General features: G+C 39.8%; 1 protein-coding gene across 1 annotated transcript in view; it reads left to right on the top strand.

Annotated features, from left to right (window-relative positions):
- Nucleotides 1–21,937, top strand: part of MEGF10 (multiple EGF like domains 10) — a 166,181-nt gene that overhangs the window by 101,780 nt on the left and 42,464 nt on the right. The window contains exons 6-9 of the mRNA XM_054589877.1: nt 4,375–4,621; nt 6,531–6,651; nt 10,529–10,665; nt 17,588–17,800. Of these exons, the coding sequence (XP_054445852.1) occupies nt 4,375–4,621; nt 6,531–6,651; nt 10,529–10,665; nt 17,588–17,800 (718 nt within the window). The remainder of the gene's footprint in view (nt 1–4,374; nt 4,622–6,530; nt 6,652–10,528; nt 10,666–17,587; nt 17,801–21,937) is intronic.

Genomic DNA, 21,937 nt, shown 5'->3' with positions numbered 1-21,937 from the left:
GCTTCATGAGTCAGCGTGCACAGTTTTTCGCAGTTTGATATCCCTGAAATCAGGTTGCTTCTAACCACTATGGTCAGCCAGGTGACTGCTGTGCCGTGGCAGCACAGAACCTTCTGTTGCCAACGGCTGAGATCGAGAAAGGGTGTCTGTCTGTGTGTCTAAGCACCTCCGAAATCCAGTCTTATTCGAGAGGTATGAAGAGATATAAGTGGGTGGCATAGAATGTATAAATAATGCTGTTTTTGGAGAGCATCTCAGATTGGGTCCAAGAAATGTACCTGAAAAACAGAGGTTTCTGGGCTGAGTTTAAAAGACTAGGGAGGACAGATGGAGGGAGAGGACATGTCTAATATCTCTCCATCTCTACTTATTTTCTATACTTCTTCTTGTTGTGCACATGGCTAACAGTTATCATGATGGCCACGATACAACAGTGTAGAAGTCCAAGAAGGCATTCATAGACTTGATATATAAAAGCCTTTTGGTGGTTGCACATAAATTTCTCTCTGAATGTAACACCTCCTGCAACCTCCCTCACCTTCCAGCCTCTGCTCTTGGTATGACAAATCCTCTACCCTTTACCTAAATATTGCATACTCTGCTTGTAAGTCCAAGCTTAGACATAGCTGGGAAGCCTCTCCTGACTCCCCAGCACTGGTTAAGTGTCATTTCTGTGTTTTCAATTGCAATGAGCCCATATCCTTACCTTACTGCTTATCTGGGCTATTTTAGTGCCTAGTAATGCGATGCCACTAAACTATAAGGTTGTAGAAGCAGGCCCTTTTGTTCTTCTTTCAACTCCAGGCTTGGTACCATGGCTAGCACATGGCGGGTACTTAAGTGTTATCAGTTAAGTGCTATCAGTTATCAGAGTGAATTGCAACATCCAGCCCATGAATGCAACCTGTGCTTCCTGGCATCACTGGAAGTTACAGTCATCAGGGCTTTAGGGTAAGAGGATTTGATGCTCTACTAGGTGTCACCAAGCATTGTAGCATGGGCTGTGTACTTCTGATACTGCTCAGCCATATAAATTGCTTTTATTTTCAACTTATTAGGAGAGCTTAATAGAGCAAGCTGCCCGTGCTGCCTGGGACCCTCAGGAAGCTGTCTCCTGAAGCATCTGCAGCAACCCGGGCACCTTGCGCCTGGCAGTCCATGTCCAGCTGTTAGCACAAGAAGAGCTGAAAATGAGTCGTTGCTCCCTTACTTGCATTTGTTTTTTTTTCAGTTTAATCTGAACAAAATTTTGTTCATTTATCTTTTCCTATTAGGATATTGAGGCTATTTCAATGTTAACTACATTAAAAAAAAAAAGTGGTCAATGTGGGTAAACAAACCAGTCACTCTTTCTTGTGGAGTAGGACACTTGCCACTGAGATTAGCGCACAGTGTTAAGTAAAAGACATCAGATGATTAGAGATCAGATTCTCTCGAAACCGTCTTTCCAAGCACAGTACTATAACTCAGGGTTAGCTTCGCACTAAACATAAGGAACATGTTCTGCCTCTTGTCTACACAGTCAACACACTCTTGCATTTGTAGTTATCAGGGAAGAAAGCAGGTTTTTGTGCAACAAACTGTGTATTTCACTGGGATACATTGAAAAATGGGTGTGTTGAAGTGGTTAAACGTGACATATTGAAGAAAGGAAAGGGAGTCACAGTGATGCCAAATTCAAGCCAGGCTTCTGTGTCCTACTCCTTCTACTTCCTGCCTATTCGCCTGTAAACTTCTATATGTGGATTTCCCCCCAGTATAGTCCGTGTGGGTGTCCAATGAACATGTTTGGAGGCCCATGTATTAGTGGCCTTTTAGGGAAATACAGCCCCACGGGGAGAAACTGTCACTTCAAAGCATACCACAGTGCTTAGTGATTGCCAGGACAGCAACTGCATCGACATGATAATATTCCTTTAAAAGCCGGAAACCCTTTCTTTGATGCTGATAGTTATCAATTCCTACTATAAACTAGCTTCTATCATGAGATATAGTTAGGGGTTTCTTTTCTTTTCTTTTCTTTTTTTTTTTAATAATTGAACCCCAAGGAAACAGAACTGGTCTCTGCCTGCCTGCTCTGCTGGGCAGAAGCTGACGAAGAGGAGGTGGAAATGGGTCGTAGGAGAGGAGGGACCAGCTCTGTCCCCTCAGCACCTCTTCCTCCCACTCGCCTGTTGTTGTCAAACATATTCCGTAAAATGTATGGGCTCCGGCCCACTCTGTGTCACTGTGGGGAAAAAGAGTAACTCATCATGTTGTTTGAATGCTTTTGACTTGATCTTGGTGCCCTTATGAAGGTAATTTTATTCGCTTAAATTTTTTTTTATGTCAATCGATTAACCCTCCATTATACATAAGGAAAAAATAGGTATGTAATATCTGAGGCTCCTGGAAGTTGAGAAGGATATGGAAACTTTGGAGAGGGTTTAGCAAAGAAAATGAGTGAAGCAGAATAAACTTTTAAAAACTAGGTAAAAGTATTTGGGCTATGGTGTTTAGTCTAGCAAAGAGCAAGGTCAAAGATGCATCCATGTTCTCTCAAAAAGAGAACAGTGATGAACCAATTATACCACAAGGAAGAGAGGAGAAAAAAGGATCAAATAATAGGATATTGGATTCGGCTTACATGGAATGTAGATTTTTTTCCTTACTCTTAGGGTCAATGAACCAGGGAGCAAGTTATAATGGACTATGGAATTTACTCTGGTGGACCTTAAAAACAGGCTAGATTCTTCTCTAACTGGGATAGCTGAGGGTGTAAAGGAACGTAAGAGGTAATTTTTTTTTTTTTTAAGGAATACATCCTAGATGGAGAGAGTTACAATTGAAAAAAAAATTACTTTATCCATATCCATAGGCAAAAAAAGAAACAAATCATATGACTAACAATTAGGCTTAAATCTCATCTTGAAACTAGCTCCTAATCTTATTTTGTGAAAGAAGATTGTGAATTCTTAGGTAATTGCTTTCTTAATCTGCGTTAGGTTCAATAAGTTTGTTTCATTGTTTTTAATTGTGTTAAAATGTGTTTATTAAAGTATGCTTATTAAAGTACTAATGAGATGAAAGCCACATTGATTAAAAACAAAATTATTCATTTAAACCTTTTGATATTATGGAATGAAAGGTAGGTGCTCATATTGGAAGATGAATCCTGTACATCTAATACATTGTTTGCTGTATGCCTAGTTTTTTTTAAAAATAGTTTATTCCAGATCTGTTTAAGTTACAAACTTTTTATGAACTAACATTTTTTTTTTAAATCATAAAAGCAATTTGTCCTAAGAGCTCTAGGTAGGGTGCATCTTCCCTAGTGATTTTTATAGCATCTAATTAATAAATAGATGCACGGCTGGCTAGGCAGTGCATATTAAGAGCAGGTTTTGCTTATTGTCACCCTTTATAATTTTTAGACTGCTTGGGATTGAGTTTTTCTTCCCCTTCCCTTGTCATCCTCATTGACTTGAATTACAGCCATTCTTCCTTTCCTTTGAAACTGTACTTTTAAATCTATCTTCCAAATGTTATTTTCTGCCTTTGTCTTACCTGGTTTCATGCACCTATTATTTCTTTATTTGCTGTCCATTTTCTGTGTCAGGGCTGTCTTATTTTTCAAATACATCGGTCAATTGAAACACTTCAGTCAATTTTTTTCCCCAGCCTTTCCTGCTTACCTCCCAATTGATTGATACCTTGAAAGCAGATGGGCTGTTTGCGTTAAGAGCGATGGGCCCAGACCTGCAGTGGGGCCAGCCCAGTCCTCCGGAGCTCTGCCTGTGGGTCTGCTCTGGGTCTCCCTGGTCACTGCCTGAGGTCAGCCGCTCACCGAGCTCCTGAGCTACTGCTATTCTCTCATTGTCAGCTCCTTCCTGTCCTTTCCTCACTCTGTAGCCAGTGGACCTCACCATGAAACACATCTGCAGTGTTCCTCGTTGCTTAAAGTCCTTTCCTATAAATTCCTTGTCCAAAAGATGTGTACAAACTTCTTAGTGTGCATTTAAGCCCTTGCATGAGCTGACCATTCCCATCTGCCTGGCCAGCCTCACCTCCCCCCACAAGCGCTCACACCCTCCCCTGGCCGGCCACCCTAGCCACATCAAATTCAGCGCTACAGGTGCGGGGACCAGGCTGAGTGAAGACAATTGGAAAATGTGGCCACGCTAAGCAGTGGCGAGATAGGAAGTGGCTCGCCTAGTGCTGAGCATTAGTGCGAGAGACACTGCCCTGGGTTGGCACTGGGGCCCTGATGCCTAGGAATGGCGATGAGAGGGTCATCCAGCCATTTTCTCCAAGGGAGAGGAAAGTTGATTCTGAAGAGCTTGCCATTACCCATCCCCCACTCTGATGCCATCCACGTTTTTTTCCCCACCTCAGCCTGCGACGGTGACCACTGGGGGCCGCACTGCAGCAGCCGGTGCCAGTGCAAAAACAGGGCTCTGTGCAACCCCATCACGGGGGCTTGCCACTGTGCTGCAGGCTTCCGGGGCTGGCGCTGCGAGGACCGCTGTGAGCAGGGCACCTACGGTAACGACTGTCACCAGAGATGCCAGTGCCAGAATGGAGCCACCTGTGATCACGTCACAGGGGAGTGCCGCTGCCCACCCGGATACACTGGAGCCTTGTAAGTGACATATTGCTGAGCAGCGTGGCAGTGCTCACCCTGACCCCGTGCTGCTGCTGCCATCTCATTCCTGGGCTTCTGTTTCCATTGTTCCATTGCTGCCTGAAGAGTTAGCGAGAGGCCTGGAGTCCAGGCACAGACCTGGAGGTCAGCAGTGACGGTGGAGGTGATCCTGCTCTTGGACCCCAGAACATCGAGCCCAGCGGAATCTAAGGGCCAGACTCCATGCTTCGCTTTGGCAGGATAGTGTACTGGATGGCAATACGTGAGGGCTGTTGGGAACAGATTGGAAGTTCCACTTTGACTCTCCCACAATCACATTCCTTTTAAACTCCTGGAGTCCATGTTGCTCTGTTCTCTGTGGGTGGATTCAGTGCCTTAGAAAAGAGGAAAAGGAGAAGATGTTAGAAATAGTCCATGATAAAAGGTCAACTGTTATGGGGGGTATTTAACGCCCATAGATTCGTATGTTGCTTTGTGAATGTAAAGTATGTATATCACATCTGTGTAGGATATGTGTGCACACACGGATAGTTTAACTCCTTCTGGAGAACAATGAAGCAACGACTTGACCCCCGCTACTTTCTTCGGAGGGAAGGACATTCTTCAGTTTGCTTGTACAGATGGTCCCCAACTTAACAATGGTTCAATTTAATGATTTTTCAACTTGTAGGATGGTGTGAAGTGATACACATTCAGTAGAAACCATACTGCAAGGTTTCTACTGTTTTGAATTTTGACCTTCTTTCGGACTACTGTTAACGCGGTAGGATGCTCTGTGGGGATGCTGCGCAGTGGCGCTGAGCCGCAGCTCCCCAGGCACGAGGGTAAACGTCTGATTCTCTACAGCAGGTTCATTGTGTTGGATGCTTTTGCCCAAGCGTAGATTCATGGAAGTGTTCTGACCATGTTTAAGTAGGGTATGAGAGCTCTGAATTTAGGTAGGCTAAGTGCATTCAATGCATTTTGAAGTGATGACGTTTTCAATTTACTGTGGGTTTATCTGGATGTAACTCCCTTGTAAGTGGAGGAGCATCTGTATTAGCAAATGGAATAAAAAGCAGAATTTGCCAAAAAAAAAAAAAGTAGGAGATAGAAAAATCTTGTTCCCTTACTGAGAAAATTACACTGGTAAATCACAGAACTAGAACTTGGGGGAAAAATGGGGCTGATTAGTAAGTACTTCCTGCTGACAGTGTTAGGGCTATAAAGTAGAGCTAAAGAAAGAAGTGCATTAGCCTAGAAAACTCTGATTTTCAGAAGAATGAATGATCATCCCAAACTATTTAATTGTTAATATTGCTTCTATGGGTTTTTATCAAGGCCGCAGTTGAATAGGCTTTGGGAAACTTGGAGCAATTTCACAGGAGAGCAAAAAAAGACAAAAGCCTCGAGAAGAAGGTTTGTTCACACAATATGGGGCAGGGGGTTAAAGGCATGGAAACTGGTCAGCCTGAGGGAGAGAATGCTGGAAACTGATTATGAAAAATATGTGCACAAGGCAGGGATGTGCAAACGTTTCAGTCTCCTTTGAGATTAGAACAAATGCACAAACAAAAGTAGACTTCCAACGTGGCACGTGGGATTTACAAAAGTTACGTGGAAAGCTCCTGACACTGAGGAGTGTTTTTCCAACTACGAGTCATCCTTGGTGTCTCACATAGGACAGATTCTCCGCAGACTGAATGGGTTTCATGAGCTAATATCTCAAAACAAAGGGAAGGACTAGGTGACCCCTCAAGGACCCTTCGAGCCAATATGATTAATGTTCTTGAAATTAATGAAATGAATAATGTTGAATACAGAAAGCTTGTCTGGTTTAGGGCCCGGGGTGCTGTTGTGTCTGTGAACCTAAGGGTTGTGTGGCTGGATAAATAATGGTGTTCTTTGTTGCCTGTTAATCCCTCAGCTGTGAGGATCTTTGTCCCCCTGGCAAGCACGGTCCGCAGTGTGAGCAGAGATGCCCCTGCCAAAACGGAGGAGTGTGTCATCACGTCACGGGGGAGTGCTCTTGCCCTCCTGGCTGGCTGGTAAGCGCCCCTCCTCCCTCCCAAAGTCACCTGTTTCAGGAAACTCAAGTGAAAATGCATGCAGAGGATTTTAGCACAAAATAAAGTCATACTGATGTTTAGAGATCCCAAAATTGAATATACCCAACCATTTCAGAGCTAGAATGCTTCAGTCCAGAGAAGGAAGAAGGCGATTCAGTCCTGAACTTGAAGTACACAAAGGGTCCTCATGGAAAAGATAGTAGGCCATCTGTCCTGCATTTCCCCTCAGGATATAAACTCATCCTAACACACGGCAGCCAGAGCTGTTAAATCCTGGACATATGAAAATAATCATTTTCATAATTATGTTCTGTGGGTCACTATTGTTCTTTGAGAATGTTATTCTCAACAGAATATGTGTTATATGAAAATGTTATCTGGTCAAATAAATCTGGAGACACTGTCAGGTAAACCAAGGTTCTCAAGTGTTGCAGAACTTTTCAGCCTTTAGTATCATAATGCAAGAGGAAGCTATAACTCACCACACTTCCCTGATCTTGACCATGATAGTCTTTCTTTCTGTCGCATCACACAAGCTTAATGTTGTGGAATGCACAATGTCAGAACTGGTTTACTAACTAGATTTCTCTGAAATGAGGAAATAATATTGGTTCATATTTTTCTCAATTGGTTTGTGCATAAGTCTGTGGAAGTAGAAGAATGAATGAGCAATGTCTGTTTCCTTCATTAACAAACAAAAAATAAAAGAGCAATTGATTCCATGATCATTTTCTGTCTCCATGAGTGGTGGGAAGCTGTTCTTGCATGGTTACAGTGAAGTGACTTCTTAATTGCCAAATCTATTCTCATTCCACTCTTCCATTCTCATTAGCTTTGCTTCTCTAAAGCTTTTGACCTTGTCACTTATCCTCCTCCCTTTCTTAATCTCTTTTCCTTCCACTTCTCTGATTATCCTCTCTCCTACCTCTCACTAAAGATCATCTTTCCTAAACCTCCTCCTTCTATAAATCACTGTATTGCAGTTTTATCTAGGTTTCAGTCTTGTCCTTCTCTGTTCTTGCTATAAATCTCTGGAAGTCTCACCCAGACCCATGGCTTTAACAATCATATGCTGATTCTCCCAGATCTTAATTTGACCAGACAGGCATCTCTCGTTGTCCTGTTAGACACCCCAACCTACATTACCCACATATGAAGCCACCGTCTGTCGGGGAGTTGCCCAAGCTGGAGACTTAGGAGCCAGACACAGGATGGAATTGGTCTGGTATTGCCCTCGTTGTAGGCATGGAGCGAAGGGACGCTGGAGTCTGCTTCCCGGGGACAGTCATGGGACGTAAGGGAGGTCAAGATGTTCAGACCAATGGGACAAGCGAAAAACAAACATCAGACCCAAGATGGGAGTTAGGAATGGTAAGCAGGTAGGACAAGGTCTGATTCTGGGGGAGGAGCCTGGAGAAATTCACTGAAGCAGTCAAATCAGAGCCAAAGGGCGATTTTTGAGTGCCAGTGTAAAGGTGCACAAGGGCCCGTGGAAGAACATCAGGGTGGTTCAAGCAGGCCCACCAGAGTCAATGTTAATGAAGCCAAACTTGCACACCCTAACCTTTCTTAAGGCTACTCTTCTTCTACCTTGAGAAAAAAAAAATCTTAGTTAAAACCAATATGTTTCTCTTAGTGGCCCCAGGTAGAAATGCTGAATTATCTTTGACTCTCTCTTCTTTCATTTCTTATATTCAGCCTTTTGTCAACACTGATCATTGCTTTGTCCCTGTTAGCGGAAGGATTTTGCTGAGGAGAACTGTGGGTTCTTTGAATGAGGAGCTATAGGTTTTCTACTCCTAGGACTTTCGTGTGGACATTGAGTGTGTATTGCCTCATCATAAGTTGAAGCTCTTTTTTTCTTGATTAAGGTCGTGAGTGGTAATCACAGGCCTAAACTGTGAGTCCGTTGGTGGGCATGTGGCCGTCTCCATCAGCCCAGCGGAGCATCTCCTCTACTCCAGGCCTCCCCCAACCCCGCCCCACCTCAGTAGATGTTTCTTACTGAGTGCTTTGGGTCTTGGTTCCCTGTGTGTGGCTGAGCTTCCATCTTATACTTTTACTGTAACATTTAATTTTTTGAAAAGCCACCATCCTAGGTGCTTTTCAAAGATGAACACACCTTCCTATTATACTTACACACATATGCATTTCAACTAGTAGAAATAATGTCCTATTTAAAGCAGTTTGCTCACATTAATCCTTACTCATAAACAACATTTCAATGGCATCTCTGCAGCGTATGTGGGACTGTTACAAACCAAGTAGTTAAAGTCAGTCCCTGAGAGAGTAGAATTTTCACCAGAACCCCTGCTTCCCACAGGGGTTCTAACATTTCTAACATTTCTAATGTAACATTTCTAACATTTCTCATGTAAAATTTCTAACATTTTTTCAGGACGATGAACAGAGTTTCTCTGTTCTAAAATCCCCTTCATTTAATTTTCTTGCAACTCTGTTCCCATATTTCTCCTTCCCTGCATTCCTTGATCATTAGTATATTATTCCTTCACTCATGTTTATATGTTGTGCTCATGGAGGGGTTAGAGTTATTTTTGCATCTGTCCCCCTCACCACATTGTCAGCTAATAAGGGTTGTGACCTTATCTTTGATTCTTAGAGTTGAAGCACTATGCCTGGCACACAGATGATTCTCAGTTAGACGTTGATTTGAATCATCTCTCAAAGGCTTTTTCAGTTCCAAGAGTCTGTGGAAGAACTTCCCCTGTTTGTAGATAGATAGAAACCACCAGAGGAGACTTAATTAGCACACCAACTGCCTTTGTGGGTAGCCAGGAGTTAGAGGAAATGCATTTTCTTATGCTCTCCAGAATAAACATTTACAAAACCATCTGGTGCTCACTAGCCTCCAATTTCAGAGTGCCCACAGTCTGCCTTTTTTTAGAGAGAAGGAGAACAAAGCAACAGCCTCCAACAGTTAAAAACATTTTTAAAATTCCTGTTACTTGCGATATGTCGTTTGCTCTAACAACATCCCCAATAAATAGATAAGCTACGAGACCAAGTTATATCGCCAAGTGAAGTAGAAAACAGTAGAGTATTCCCTAGATTTACGGGTAGAGCATCTTACTCTTTTCTACCTAGGACTGGAATAAATATGATGAGATGGACAGCCTCTAGAGTGAGGAGACATGCCCAAGCCCCTCTTGAGTTTTCTCATGGGGAAATGAGCCTTCCTATTGAACTTGGCTGAGCACTGTTTGTTGAACCTGCTGAAAATAAAAGTGCTTTTATTCTGAAATAAAATGTCTAGTTTCATTCCTTTCAAAGTATTTATTAGGCAATGCTATTGTTAATTCAGGTACACAGAATTTCAATCTTATGTTATGCTACATTACAAGAAATAAAGCCAAGGATAATGTGTATTTTCTCTAGAACATATGGTAAAGCATCTGGAGAGTCCATTTGGACCAGATGTTGCTCTTTCTGTAATAGCTGCTCAATCAGCATTGTTGACTTATTGTACATGTAAGACACAAGGAAGAACACTTAGAAGGATTTATAAATTCCTTAGGTTACCATAATAATTTGATGTAACTTTATCTTAAGTTTTAGTTTTTTATATGGGTGGGCATTTCTTAAGATTACTATTCTGCCACTTTGAATGTGTCTTGAGATTTAGGCTTACCAACTAAATAAGTCAATGTAAAATTTCTAACATTTTTTTAGGACAATGAACAGAGTTTCTCTGTTCTAAAATCCCCTTCATCTAATTTTCTTGCAACTCTGTTCCCATATTTCTCCTTCCCTTTCTGTTTCCTCTCTTTTTTCCCTCCTCCTTTGGCCCTTCCCTGGCTGGAGGCCCATCTAATTTTCCAAGTCTCTTTAAATGCAGGGCACAGTGTGTGGTCAGCCTTGCCCCGAGGGTCGCTTTGGAAAGAACTGTTCCCAAGAATGTCAGTGCCATAATGGAGGGTCGTGTGATGCTGCCACAGGCCAATGTCATTGCAGTCCAGGATACACGGGGGAACGGTAAGGGACAGTCTTGTGTTTCTGTTTGTAACAGCGTGAAAGGAGAAAGCTTGAAAGGTCTGGCGAACATCTCCGCTACTGCGTGTCTGGGACGGTTCTATAGTGTTCCACAGCACCCATGAGGTACCAGAGTATTTGACAGATTCTTTCCCAACTCAGACAGAAACTGAATCATAGATAGTGATGGTAAATTGAATACAGAGAAAGCTTTAAAAATAGTAGCAATAAAAATATCAGCCATTCAAAACCTGTGATGAATATGTCATTCTAAACAGCTGAGTGTTCAGGACAGCCACTTCAAGCACCAAACTCTGTACCTTATAAACATTTTTGGGTAGATTTATTTTTAAATGAGATGTGTACTTAGGTATCTTTAAAAAGTATCTTGGACATAATGTTACATTCTATGATTCAGAAGTCTATTAAGAATATCATTATGCTAAGTGAAATTAGTCAGGCAGTAAAAGACAAATACCATATGATCTCACCTCTACGTAGAACCTAAATCAACAAAACAAACAACCAAGCAAAAGAGAACCAGAGACACTGAAATAAAGAACAAGCTGACAGTGACCAGAGGAGAGGGGGAAGGAGAGCAATGGGAGAAAGAAGGGGAAGGGTCAAGTCAAGGAGCATGTATAAGGGCCCCATGGACAAGGCCAGTACGGGGAGAGGAGGACTGAATGTGGGAGGCGAGGGTGGGCGGGGCAGGGGAGAGTAATGAGGGCAAAATGGGGACAACAGCAATTGAACAACAATAAAAAAAGAGAAAATATCAGTCATTTTATTGTGCTCTAGTGATAGAGTAAGTTCCGATGGGACTTACAGGGCTTTCTGGTCCCATGTGAAATAAGAGCAAATAACTGTGTTCATGTGGTTCTTTGGGTTTGTTGTTGTTGTTGTTGTTGTTTGTTTGTTTTAATTGAATTTATTGGGGTGACTCTGGTTAACAAAATTACACAGATTTCATGTGCACAATTCTACAACACATCATCTGTACCCTGTATAGTATGCTCGCCACCCCAATCAAGTGGTTCTTACACTCGCTAATGGTAATTTTGGTATTAGGTGATAAGCTGATAACCCAGAGGTCTTCTGGTTTGCTCTTTAATCTGTCATACCCCCAAAGAAAAGGTAATCAAGCTCATCAGACGTGTGTGTAAAATTAAAGGAGACTTGAGAGGCAGAAGAGTGTAATGACTAAAAGCAATATTTTGCTGTGTCCTCATCTATAATGTTCAAGTAGTAATTGAAATTTCCTCTGGGATCATTTTAAGGATTAAATAAATACATTGAAGCATTTAGAACAGTGTTGAAACTTATTAATATCAGCTATTATTACAGTTCAGTGATTCCTATGAACTGTATAAATCCTAGTTATTTCAATTTGAATAATGTCTAGGACTGTATAAATATTAGATATTCTTTTTGATATCTATGAACTAAGAATTCCCTCAACATTCTCCATTTTTTTCTTTCCAAAATTCTGCTCTAATTTTATGACTTTTAATAAGCTATTTTTAGGGTGCTTTTCCCCTCACTTAGATTGTGTACTTCCTTGTTAAATTTATTTGTAAGCATCTTACAATTTTTGAAAGATCCCATTTCAGTTTTTAATTGGGTGTTTTTGTATAGAGTAAAACTTATTTTTGAATATAGGGTAGGGCAAAGTAGTTTTGCCAGTTGTAAGTATACAAAACACAGAATTTATTCCTGTATTATTATTTATTAATTATTGTATTGTTTTCCATACCAACAACTGTAAACCTCCTTTTGCCCCACCCTTTATTCACTTGTTTATTTAGTCACTTTACAAAATTTCTTAGTTAATTCAAATGTTATTTTTAGTAAATGCAAAAGTTATTTTATCATCTGCAAATAAAGATAAGTTAATCTCTTCAATATATGTAATTACTGTTTCACTTTCTTGAAATCTTGCATTGATTAAAACCTTTAAATCAGTGTTGACAAAATGAAGTAAAAGTGGGAGATCCTGTCTTGTTCCTAATTTTATTGGAAATGACTTCAGTATAGTTTCATGTTTGTTATTGGTTTTTAGTAAACTGTCTTTCATGCTCAGGTGGGTTTTTAAAAATTTTTTTAAATTAAATTTATTGGGGCGATATTGGTTAATAGAATCATGCAGATTTCAAGTGTACATTTCTATGGTATAAGAGCTGTATACCATACTGTATTCTTGTTAGTAGTATATGTTTAATTTCATTAAAGCCTTTTTCATCTTTTCTTAATATAATTATGCGTTTTTCCTTTAATTCTTTGATGTTATGAATTATTGACACATTTACTGCATGGTTTTTATAACAGGTAATTAGGCTACTAAGAAAGATTTTGCAACCTGTGTCCTGGTTTATGGTCGTATTCTGGATAGAGGAGGTTATTAGATGAGTTCCATGTGTCATTAACATCTTATTGTGGAAAGATCAGTCAGGAAAGGAGAGGCACGGGATCGAGCAGAATCCTAAATAATAGTTTTATGAAATATTTTAGGGCACTAAAAATTTAAATGTAATTGTTTCTTGCCCTCTAGGGATTTAAGTCTCAAATTCAAGGTGACACAAAAATAACAAACATAATAAGGCAAGCTTATACTCACCTTAGAATACAGAATAACAGCTTATTTTCAGGTGAATTTTAGATTCAAGGCAAGGAAGGTAAAGAGCCAGAGAAAGGGAAGGAAAATGAAGAGGGAACTTGCTTCTTGAGTTGCTGTTTTTGTAACTACTATTTTTCTGATGAGCTGACAACATGATCTCTGTTTTCAACTAGGCTCTACCCATCTGGGTTCTAGAGTACACACATGCATGCCCACAACACAATGAGGACAAGTGTATTTGTCACTATGAAAGGAAAACAGACGTGTGGTATGGGGCAGTTTGTGGCAGGAGGTGTGGGGACAGAGCCTAGCCTCTCAGCCTGCTCTTTCCCCTCTGCTGAGAAGTCAGAGTGATAACTTGATACTGAGGTTAGGCCAGAGCTGCTGCCTGGAGGAGCAGGTACCACCACATGCAGAGCATGAGCGGGATGTGGAAACAGCTTTCCCAGCCAAAAGGCAAACAGAAAAAACAAAGCAGGCACCCTGTGGGCAGGCGGAGCCACTCAGGGGGTGCCTAAATGAGAGGCTTTGGAGTCTGTGGAAAGGTTGACAGGATATTGTGATAAGGGAAATGTATAGTGTCACAGCCAAGCAAGAGGAAGGAGAGAATGGTTTCCAGATCCTCCCCAAAATCCTTGAGATTAAAAGAGTATTTTTAATGCTAATGGGTTGTCATGGAATCGCTCAGGCCTCTGACGCGTAGCTGGGGTCCTGTGCACTCAACGGTGCTCTGTAAATGTCAGCTGGATGGACAGATTCCTGGGTCAGTTGTGTTAAGGTAAAACCCAAGACTCTTCTGCCACTCCTGTGTCCCTATTACCCTCAAAGTGAAGCAGAATGTGTGTGACAAGAGGTAACATCAGAAATTATAGACAGGAGTTGGGGGGATGCAGCTCAGGTCTGCAGTGGAGGAACTGTTTCTTTCATCTAGGACTGGGGGCAAGTTGACTATCAGTGCATGCTTTTTCTTTTTCTATTTATTTTTTTCTTATCAATTTGTAAGAGCCCTTTTGTATGTAAAGGTATTAGTCCTGAATTAAATGTATTGTAAATAATTGTCAAGTTTCATTATGCTTTAAATTTATAGATGGGAGGTTGCAATATAGTTTTTTAAAAATTTAGATAGTAAAAATTATAATTTTTTTAAAGAAATTTTGCCACTTAGGCTTTTCACAACCCAATTAGTAAAAAATATTGCTATGTATTTACTTCTAGTAATCTGTATTTCTATATTTAAAACTTATTTATCTGAAGTTTATTTTTGTTAAAGATAGAAAGGATATTATTATATATTTAATCCACAAATTACACTCACTTATACAAAAGCCACGTATTAACTTTTCTGGAGAATTTTAAGTGCCATCTTTTTTCTAAGAGCAAATTATGATTTTTATATATGCTCCTTCCCAGACTCTTTTATTCTTCTTCATTTATTTATTTGTCTGTTCTTGTCCCAATGCTTTTTATATTTTCCCCTGAGCAGCAGTTCCAGAAGTTTGAAAGGCAGGGGTCTGATTCATCAATCCAGGTTTAATGAGGGATGTGATTCTTTCACCCTATATCATCATTTGGCCCAATTAATTTTTCCAGTCACTCTAGGAAGGATCGTGCTCAAAAGGACAAGGGAGATGGAGGAAGCTGCTACCCCTTACGTGCAAACTCACTTCTTTTTTTTACAAGTTCACAATGAGATGCAATGTAATTATCGAAATGCTACTAAAACAACCCCATGACCCTCATTTGTTTGGAAATCAGTGTCATGTTTTATTAGTTTATCTCTATTTGTTGCTTATCTATTCTTCCTAATTCCAGGGGCATTATTTAAAATCTTAAAAAAAATACATAGAAACTCTAAATATCCATTTAGCTAGCATCCATTAGCTACTGTGGCCAATATTTATTGCGCTATCTTTATCCATCTCTCTGCCATCTCTCCTAAGCAAATGTATTTCCTTTTTTCCTGATTCCTAAGATAGCTTTTCTGTTCTACTTGGTGTCACAAAAGCAACAGCAAAGGCCTTAAATTTACTGGGAAGTGGTGTTTGTTTTCCATAAAGGGGCCAAAAAAATAGATAAGACAGCTTGACAAAGACTTTTCATCCAGCCAATCAGAGAAGCAGAATCTACTTTGTGATTGTGTTTATTTTCAAGATGGAAAATGTCTACTTCGAGGAAGACACCTTACCATTTTGGTTTGGTAGATGAAAATAGACACAACTACTATTAACAGGATTCTCTTACAAGTGCAACTTGGCACAAGAGAAGCAGGAAAGTGAAGCAAGCTTTACCTCCTGGCTACTTTTTATGAAGTAAAATTCAAATGGCTTTTTGCCATTTATAGCATAAACTAGTAGTATACTTAATTATAGGTTCAAAATATAAATATGGGCCAGGAATGACTATTATGAATATTGTTTTCCCAAAGAAAAGGAAGTCTCTGCCAAGGTATGATAAAATATGTGCACTGGTTCCCTGTCATTTGGTAGTTGACGCTTTTCCAGGCCTCTGTTCTATACCCGGGTCATGCAGTTAAAGAGCTGTGTTTTTTACCAAGTTACAATCAGGCAGTCCAACGTTTGGCCTTTGGGTTTGTTTTCAAATCCATATAAGAGCGAGAAACCCTTGTACCTTATCTCTCTCTCTCTCTTTCTTTTTCTTTGGTAATGATTTGCAAAAAAATCTGGACAGATAGGTTGTCTTGCTAGCATTAAGTGGAGCCGTGATGGGGCCAAATTATTGTACCTCAGCATTTCTTTCTCTGAAGTTTACATCTTTAAGGAATAAATTAAGTGCTGTCACTTATTAAAGATTCTTACAAGCTAAAAATAGAGTACCTTTTAAAAATACTCTGGTCTAAAAATAGGCAGGCTCCTGTAACTTAAAAGCACACCTCTGATTTTATGCTAAATGTTAGAGCAATTACTCCAGAACTTATCTAATAATTTGTTGAGCAGTTGATTTGAAGACTTTGCCTATGAACAAACATATCTAAACAGGTCTAGAGTCTGTGAAACCCAACTTGCAAGAAGTTCCTTTCCTTTCCCTATCACTTTAAATATATGCAAGAGCCAGAGTCAACCAGATAAGTACCAAAGGGTTCTCAAGATTTATCCTCAACATTTCAATAGAATTTCTGCCCAGCCCTGGTATTGTTAGTAATCACACGCTATCATTAAAATTATGCAAAGTCATTTGGAAACAATGTTGGCCTTTTGGCCACTTCGCTGTTGCTTTTAAGAGTGTTTGAATTTGTTTTGCACTTGCTTCTTGCATCGCATCCATTTGAAAAGTGCAGGGCTGACCTACATTTTAGACTCTGGGTCTGGCATGACGTGAGAGCCACGTGGGAAGTGGCTGTTGAGACTCACAGTGTTGCCCTGCTTGTGGCGAGTGCTTGGCTAGATGAGACCGTATCCCCCTCTCCTTTGGCATAAAGCATAAAGCGCTCCTGCTGCAGGAAGCCCCATCCCATCACCTTGCCTGGTCGAAAAGAGGCTTGACGGGCCAAGAACGAGTCCTGCTTTCTATGGAGCAATGAAAATGTCCCCTTCTCTATCATGCGTCCCTCCAACAGCTCTGCGTCCCACCTGATGCAGCTTACCCAGTCCTTCCTCTGGGACGGAGTTCTAATGTTATTTTTTAAAAGACAATAAAGTGAATTTTTGAGGTCTGATATTTTTTCCTTGCCATTTGGCAGCTTTTCTTCCCAACAGAGGACAATACCCTATTTAATAAAAATTCTGTGTTAGGGAACTCCACGCTTTCCTGCAACCTACCAGTTCCTGCTCCCACTGTGGAATCAAGGACACCTGATTTCAATAGCTTAGAGCTCCCCTGATCTAAATCTCATGGCTGAGATTAAAAATTAATGTCAGCATGAAAGCCAACAGAATTAAAATTTAGTTTTGAATTTGCTATAAAGTTTTCTCTTTGGACCTGGGAAACACATTTTTCAATTTCCTGATTTGGACTGGGACTAACATTTGAACATTTTTTTTTCCCGCTTTCCTGATACCTACTAAAACATTACAAATACCTTTGGCAAGCACTGTGTATGAACTGTGTTTCATGTCCCAGGCTCCTAATTTTAATTTGTTTATGTTATTTCTTTGATCAGGTCATATTGTTGTTACTACTATCTATAGTCAGAGTAGTTCATCTTAATGTTGTTCATATCTGTAAAGGGATAATCACTAAATAAATATCAAGTTCAAAGAGTAGTTTCAATTTATGCATAAATTGTCTGAATTGACTGCTTTCACAAGGTACTAACTAACCTATCTTCTGCTTCCGCCTTCTGCTTGGTAGGTGCCAGGACCAGTGTCCTGTAGGTTCCTACGGAGTTCGCTGTGCTGAGACCTGCCAGTGTGTCAATGGAGGGAAATGTTATCATGTGAGTGGCTCATGCCTTTGCGAAGCAGGCTTTTCCGGGGAGCACTGTGAGGCGCGCCTGTGTCCGGAAGGGCTCTACGGCATCAAATGTGACAAGCGGTGTCCTTGCCACCTGGACAACACTCATAGGTGAGGGTCTGTTGCTCCTGGAAGGACGTGTCCACTATTTGAAAGGAAAGATTTCCACCCTTAGAGACCATCACTGCCTCTGAGTCGTCCTGGGCAGGGGCCACTAAGTAAATGGAAGATTTTTGTACTTTGTGGATGATGGTCTAAATCAAAAGTGCTAAAATTGTTAGATGCTTGCTGGTGGATATTAAATTCTATTCTCTATTAATGGTTACTAGCAAAAATTAAATTTTCTGAGGTTAATAGAATGTTTCCCTAAGAGAGGGATTCTGTGACATTCCCTAAGAAGAAAAGATGCAGTGAGAGAGATTGGTTAAGCCCCGTTTAGTATGTAAAAATATCACAAAATGATTCTCACGGCAGCATCTTGTACTTGACAGAAAGAACATCTGTGTAGAGAAGAAGTGTACCGGTGGAAGTTTTGTGAAAGTGCTTCACATGTGGCTGTCACATGTGAAATATGTCTTCAGAATTGATTACCCTGACATAGAACTCGCAGGGGTCTTTTAGCTCAAAAATCTCTTGAAGAATTTAAGAACAGGAAACCATGATCCCACCCGCCCTACTGTACTTTGTCTGCCCCTGAAAATATCTTTCCACCCCCTTACTTCCTCTCCCTCCCCTAAGGACCAGATACATATCACTTAGAATTCTGGGTTTCATTTGTAAACTTCTGGGAAAGTTGAGTTTGACAAAAATGTCGTGCATTATACAGCATTTCAGACGTTACAACAATTACTTTTATTTGCATTCAGCACAGCTGTTACTTCATTCACGATTCTAAAAGATAACTCGTGGCCACATCAAACCTCAAATGTATAGAAATTAAAAGTAAACAGGAGCCTGTGGTTGGTCTCTTCTTTAAACCATTGTCAGGAACAAAAAATGGACTTTGCCCTGTGTGTGCGCATAGATGGAGTGTGTGTGTCTGTGTGCATGCACATACCCAGACGCTGGCATATATTGCAGTGGGACATGTCAAAGAAGTGCAGTCTGAAGTCATACAGATGACTATACCGCACAAAGGTGCTCTGCTATGAGAAGAATTGGAGGAGCAGATAAAATGTTGGTTTTGTTGCTGGCTACCATGTTAGTAGGGGCCAGGTGCCCATGGACAGTTATTTGATTGACATCAATACTATGATAATTTTGACAGAAGTCATGTGTACCTTAGCACATATACTTTAGCAAGAAAGTATAGTTATCCCTTGGTATCTTTGGAGAGTTGGTTCCAGCCCCACGTCACCCTGATACTAAATCAGCAGGTGCCCGAGTTTCTTATATAAAATAGGGTTGTATTTGCATATAATCTATATTTGCATGTAAGCTACAGCAGGGTATGTCCTCACATCACTTTTTCAGGTGAATTCAGCATGGTGCTCAACACATGGCAAATTCAAGTTTTGCTTTTTGGAACTTTCTGGGTTTTTTCCCCCTGAATATTTTTGATCCACATTTGGTTGAATCCTGAGTGCAAAACCCATTGACAAGGAGGGGTGACTGTACATGAAATTATTTGACTGTCACATAGAGCGAAAGAGCATTAAAGCCTGTCTAATAATATATGACAATCAAAAGATAAAAAACAAATAGCCTATGAAGTACTTTCCTAATAATAAAAGTTACTTTTAAAAATTAGCTTTTACGAATTTATATTCAAATCCTTTGAATGTTGATTGTATGACTCTGTCTTGTTGAATTTGCAGTTGGAGCCATCAACTTGAGTTTTGTATCTTGAAATTCCTGGAAGCATACTGTTTCTTTGAACTAAAAGGCATAGAATCTTTGTGTTAATTGAAAGCCTAGCTTGTTCATTTTATCATTTAATTAAGCAAGGGGAGCTTGCTCTTCCATAATTCATGATGAATATTTATCCTACAACCTTTCCTTATAATTGATGAGATAACTAATACAATGCAAACTTTTAGTTAACCTTATCTTTGGGTAAATTTTGAGTTATATGGACACACACACTGACATATATTATAGCTACATATTTGGTTGGAGGTTTGTATGAGTTAAGTTTGCTGCATTAAAAATAAAATCCAATCCCAAATTTAGTGATGTAAAACAATTATTTATTAACTGATGATTTTTTGCATGACTATTTGTTCTGGCTCAGTTTGTTGGTTCTCTTGCTGGTCTCCCTATATTCAGTTGGCAGATCAACTAGAGCCTGCATGGGCCTGGAATTCCTCACTCACATGTCCAGTCTTTGGCTGAGTGATAAAGGGTGGCTGAGCCCTATGTCTCCAGCATCTAGAAGGTTAGTTTGGCCTTCTTTGTATGGTGGCTGCCTTCCAAAAGCACCAAGAGGCAAGGCAAACTCCAATGTGCAAAAACTTTGCAAACATCGGATATCGCATGTTTGCTAATGTTCCTTTAGACTAAGGAGGTCATACAACCAAGTCCAGGTGCAATATACTCTACCTCTTGGTGGGAGGGGTTGTAGCCATTTTTATTTTGGCATCTAGTATAGGATTCCCATGAATTTAAATATATTCATAGGTGATATTAGTATTTAAAATTATAGCACTGTTTTTAAACAGTGTTTTAGAGCCTAAAGACAGTCACTGTAACCTGGACTTTTCAAATGACAACTTTTATGGTAGAAATGATTTTGATCTCTTGGTAGCAGTCACATTTGACAAAAATCAAATGATAACAAATGACTTTATTTGAAAATAAAATTTGAGATTTAGTAAGATTCCACATGAGATGTTTATATTAGTTCATATTATTAAGGACATTCAATAGCTGTGGGTAGTCAGGATGTGCCTATTTGCAAATGTCACTTAATTGTCATTACATTTGAATATTAATAACATCTAAGGAAATCAATAAAAGGAATTTCAATAACCTATTCTATTAGGCCAATATTCTATTGGACTTATAATAATTTAAGTCTTAAACAGTGAGTTTTACTAAATGGATATCTTTTTATGTATGGGTATAAAATGATTGGTATTCCTACATGTATATAATCCTACTTTTCACATACACGAAGCCACTTGTTCTATAGAAAGGAAGGAGGTTGGAGAATATTTATTACCCTTCAGCCTCTAATCTGCTGCGCTAACATCAGCACGCAAATCTCATTACCAATTAAGCTGCCTGTGTGAGAACACATCAAATGCCACCAAAGTGCTCTGGCTTCCTATACCTAATTACAAACTGCAGAATACTAATTTTGGTGCCAATCAATCTGAGAACCAGTGCGCTGCACTAATACTCACTGGGGGGCATTGAATATCAATTTCTCTGTCTGTCTCTAACTTAGTTCAATTCCCTGTCTCCAAATTGTCTATTTTGTTTAACATTTATATCTATACCATGAAAATTATTCTTATTTTTAATATAAGGTAATATCTTATACTAAAAGATGTCCTTTTTTTATAGTATGCTTAGATAAGGTAAACTACTTTAACCAATCCATTACTTGAAACATTTCCTTTTCTCAAATATAGGGCCTTACTGAAGTAAATTTAAATTTGTCCATGCTTTTTGCACAATATAGGCTTATACTGGTCCTGCTAACTTTTTATCTAGGCTATATCCCAAATAATAGCATTTTTTTTTCATATCTAGCTCTCTTAGCAGGCTTCTATTAAACTTCCTTTTTCCTTGGTATAAAAAATAATTTAAAAAATTGGGTTTGAGTTTGATCTGTGACTACCTGTATGAGACTTTGAATGAATGACCTACTCTTTCTAGGGTCATGGGTTGCTGAGCATGATGTTAGCACACATTCAGTGCTCAGTAATGCTAGCTGCTCATCTGTGTCTTCATTTACAGTATCATCATAAATGTCACAGAAGTGAGTGTTCCCTGCAGTTAATGGTGATTCCCTTTAAGCCATGACTTTGACATTTTAAAGACTAATTTTAGGGAAAATCTTGTCTTTGTATTCAGATATACAGATTATAATTTAACATTGCTAGATGACTCAGCAATTAGGGAAAAGCAGATTAGTTTGGGAATATAAGGTCCCTGGAGTCAGACCCTATTACCCATCAACTGTGACATTTTCACTTAGTCACTCAGTCAGTATAAACTATGGGCCTACTGTACACCAGGCACAGGTAACGAAACCCACTTAACTCTTGCCCTCGTGGAGCGCGAAGTCTAGAGGGGAAG

This window comes from Pteronotus mesoamericanus, unplaced genomic scaffold (genome assembly GCF_021234165.1).
Source record: "Pteronotus mesoamericanus isolate MK-2021 breed Mesoamerican mustached bat unplaced genomic scaffold, CSHL_Meso_final scaffold_167, whole genome shotgun sequence".
Classification (NCBI taxonomy): Eukaryota; Metazoa; Chordata; class Mammalia; order Chiroptera; family Mormoopidae; genus Pteronotus; species Pteronotus mesoamericanus.
Note: the sequence above shows the minus strand (reverse complement) of the source record. Positions and strands in the feature narration are given on the sequence as shown.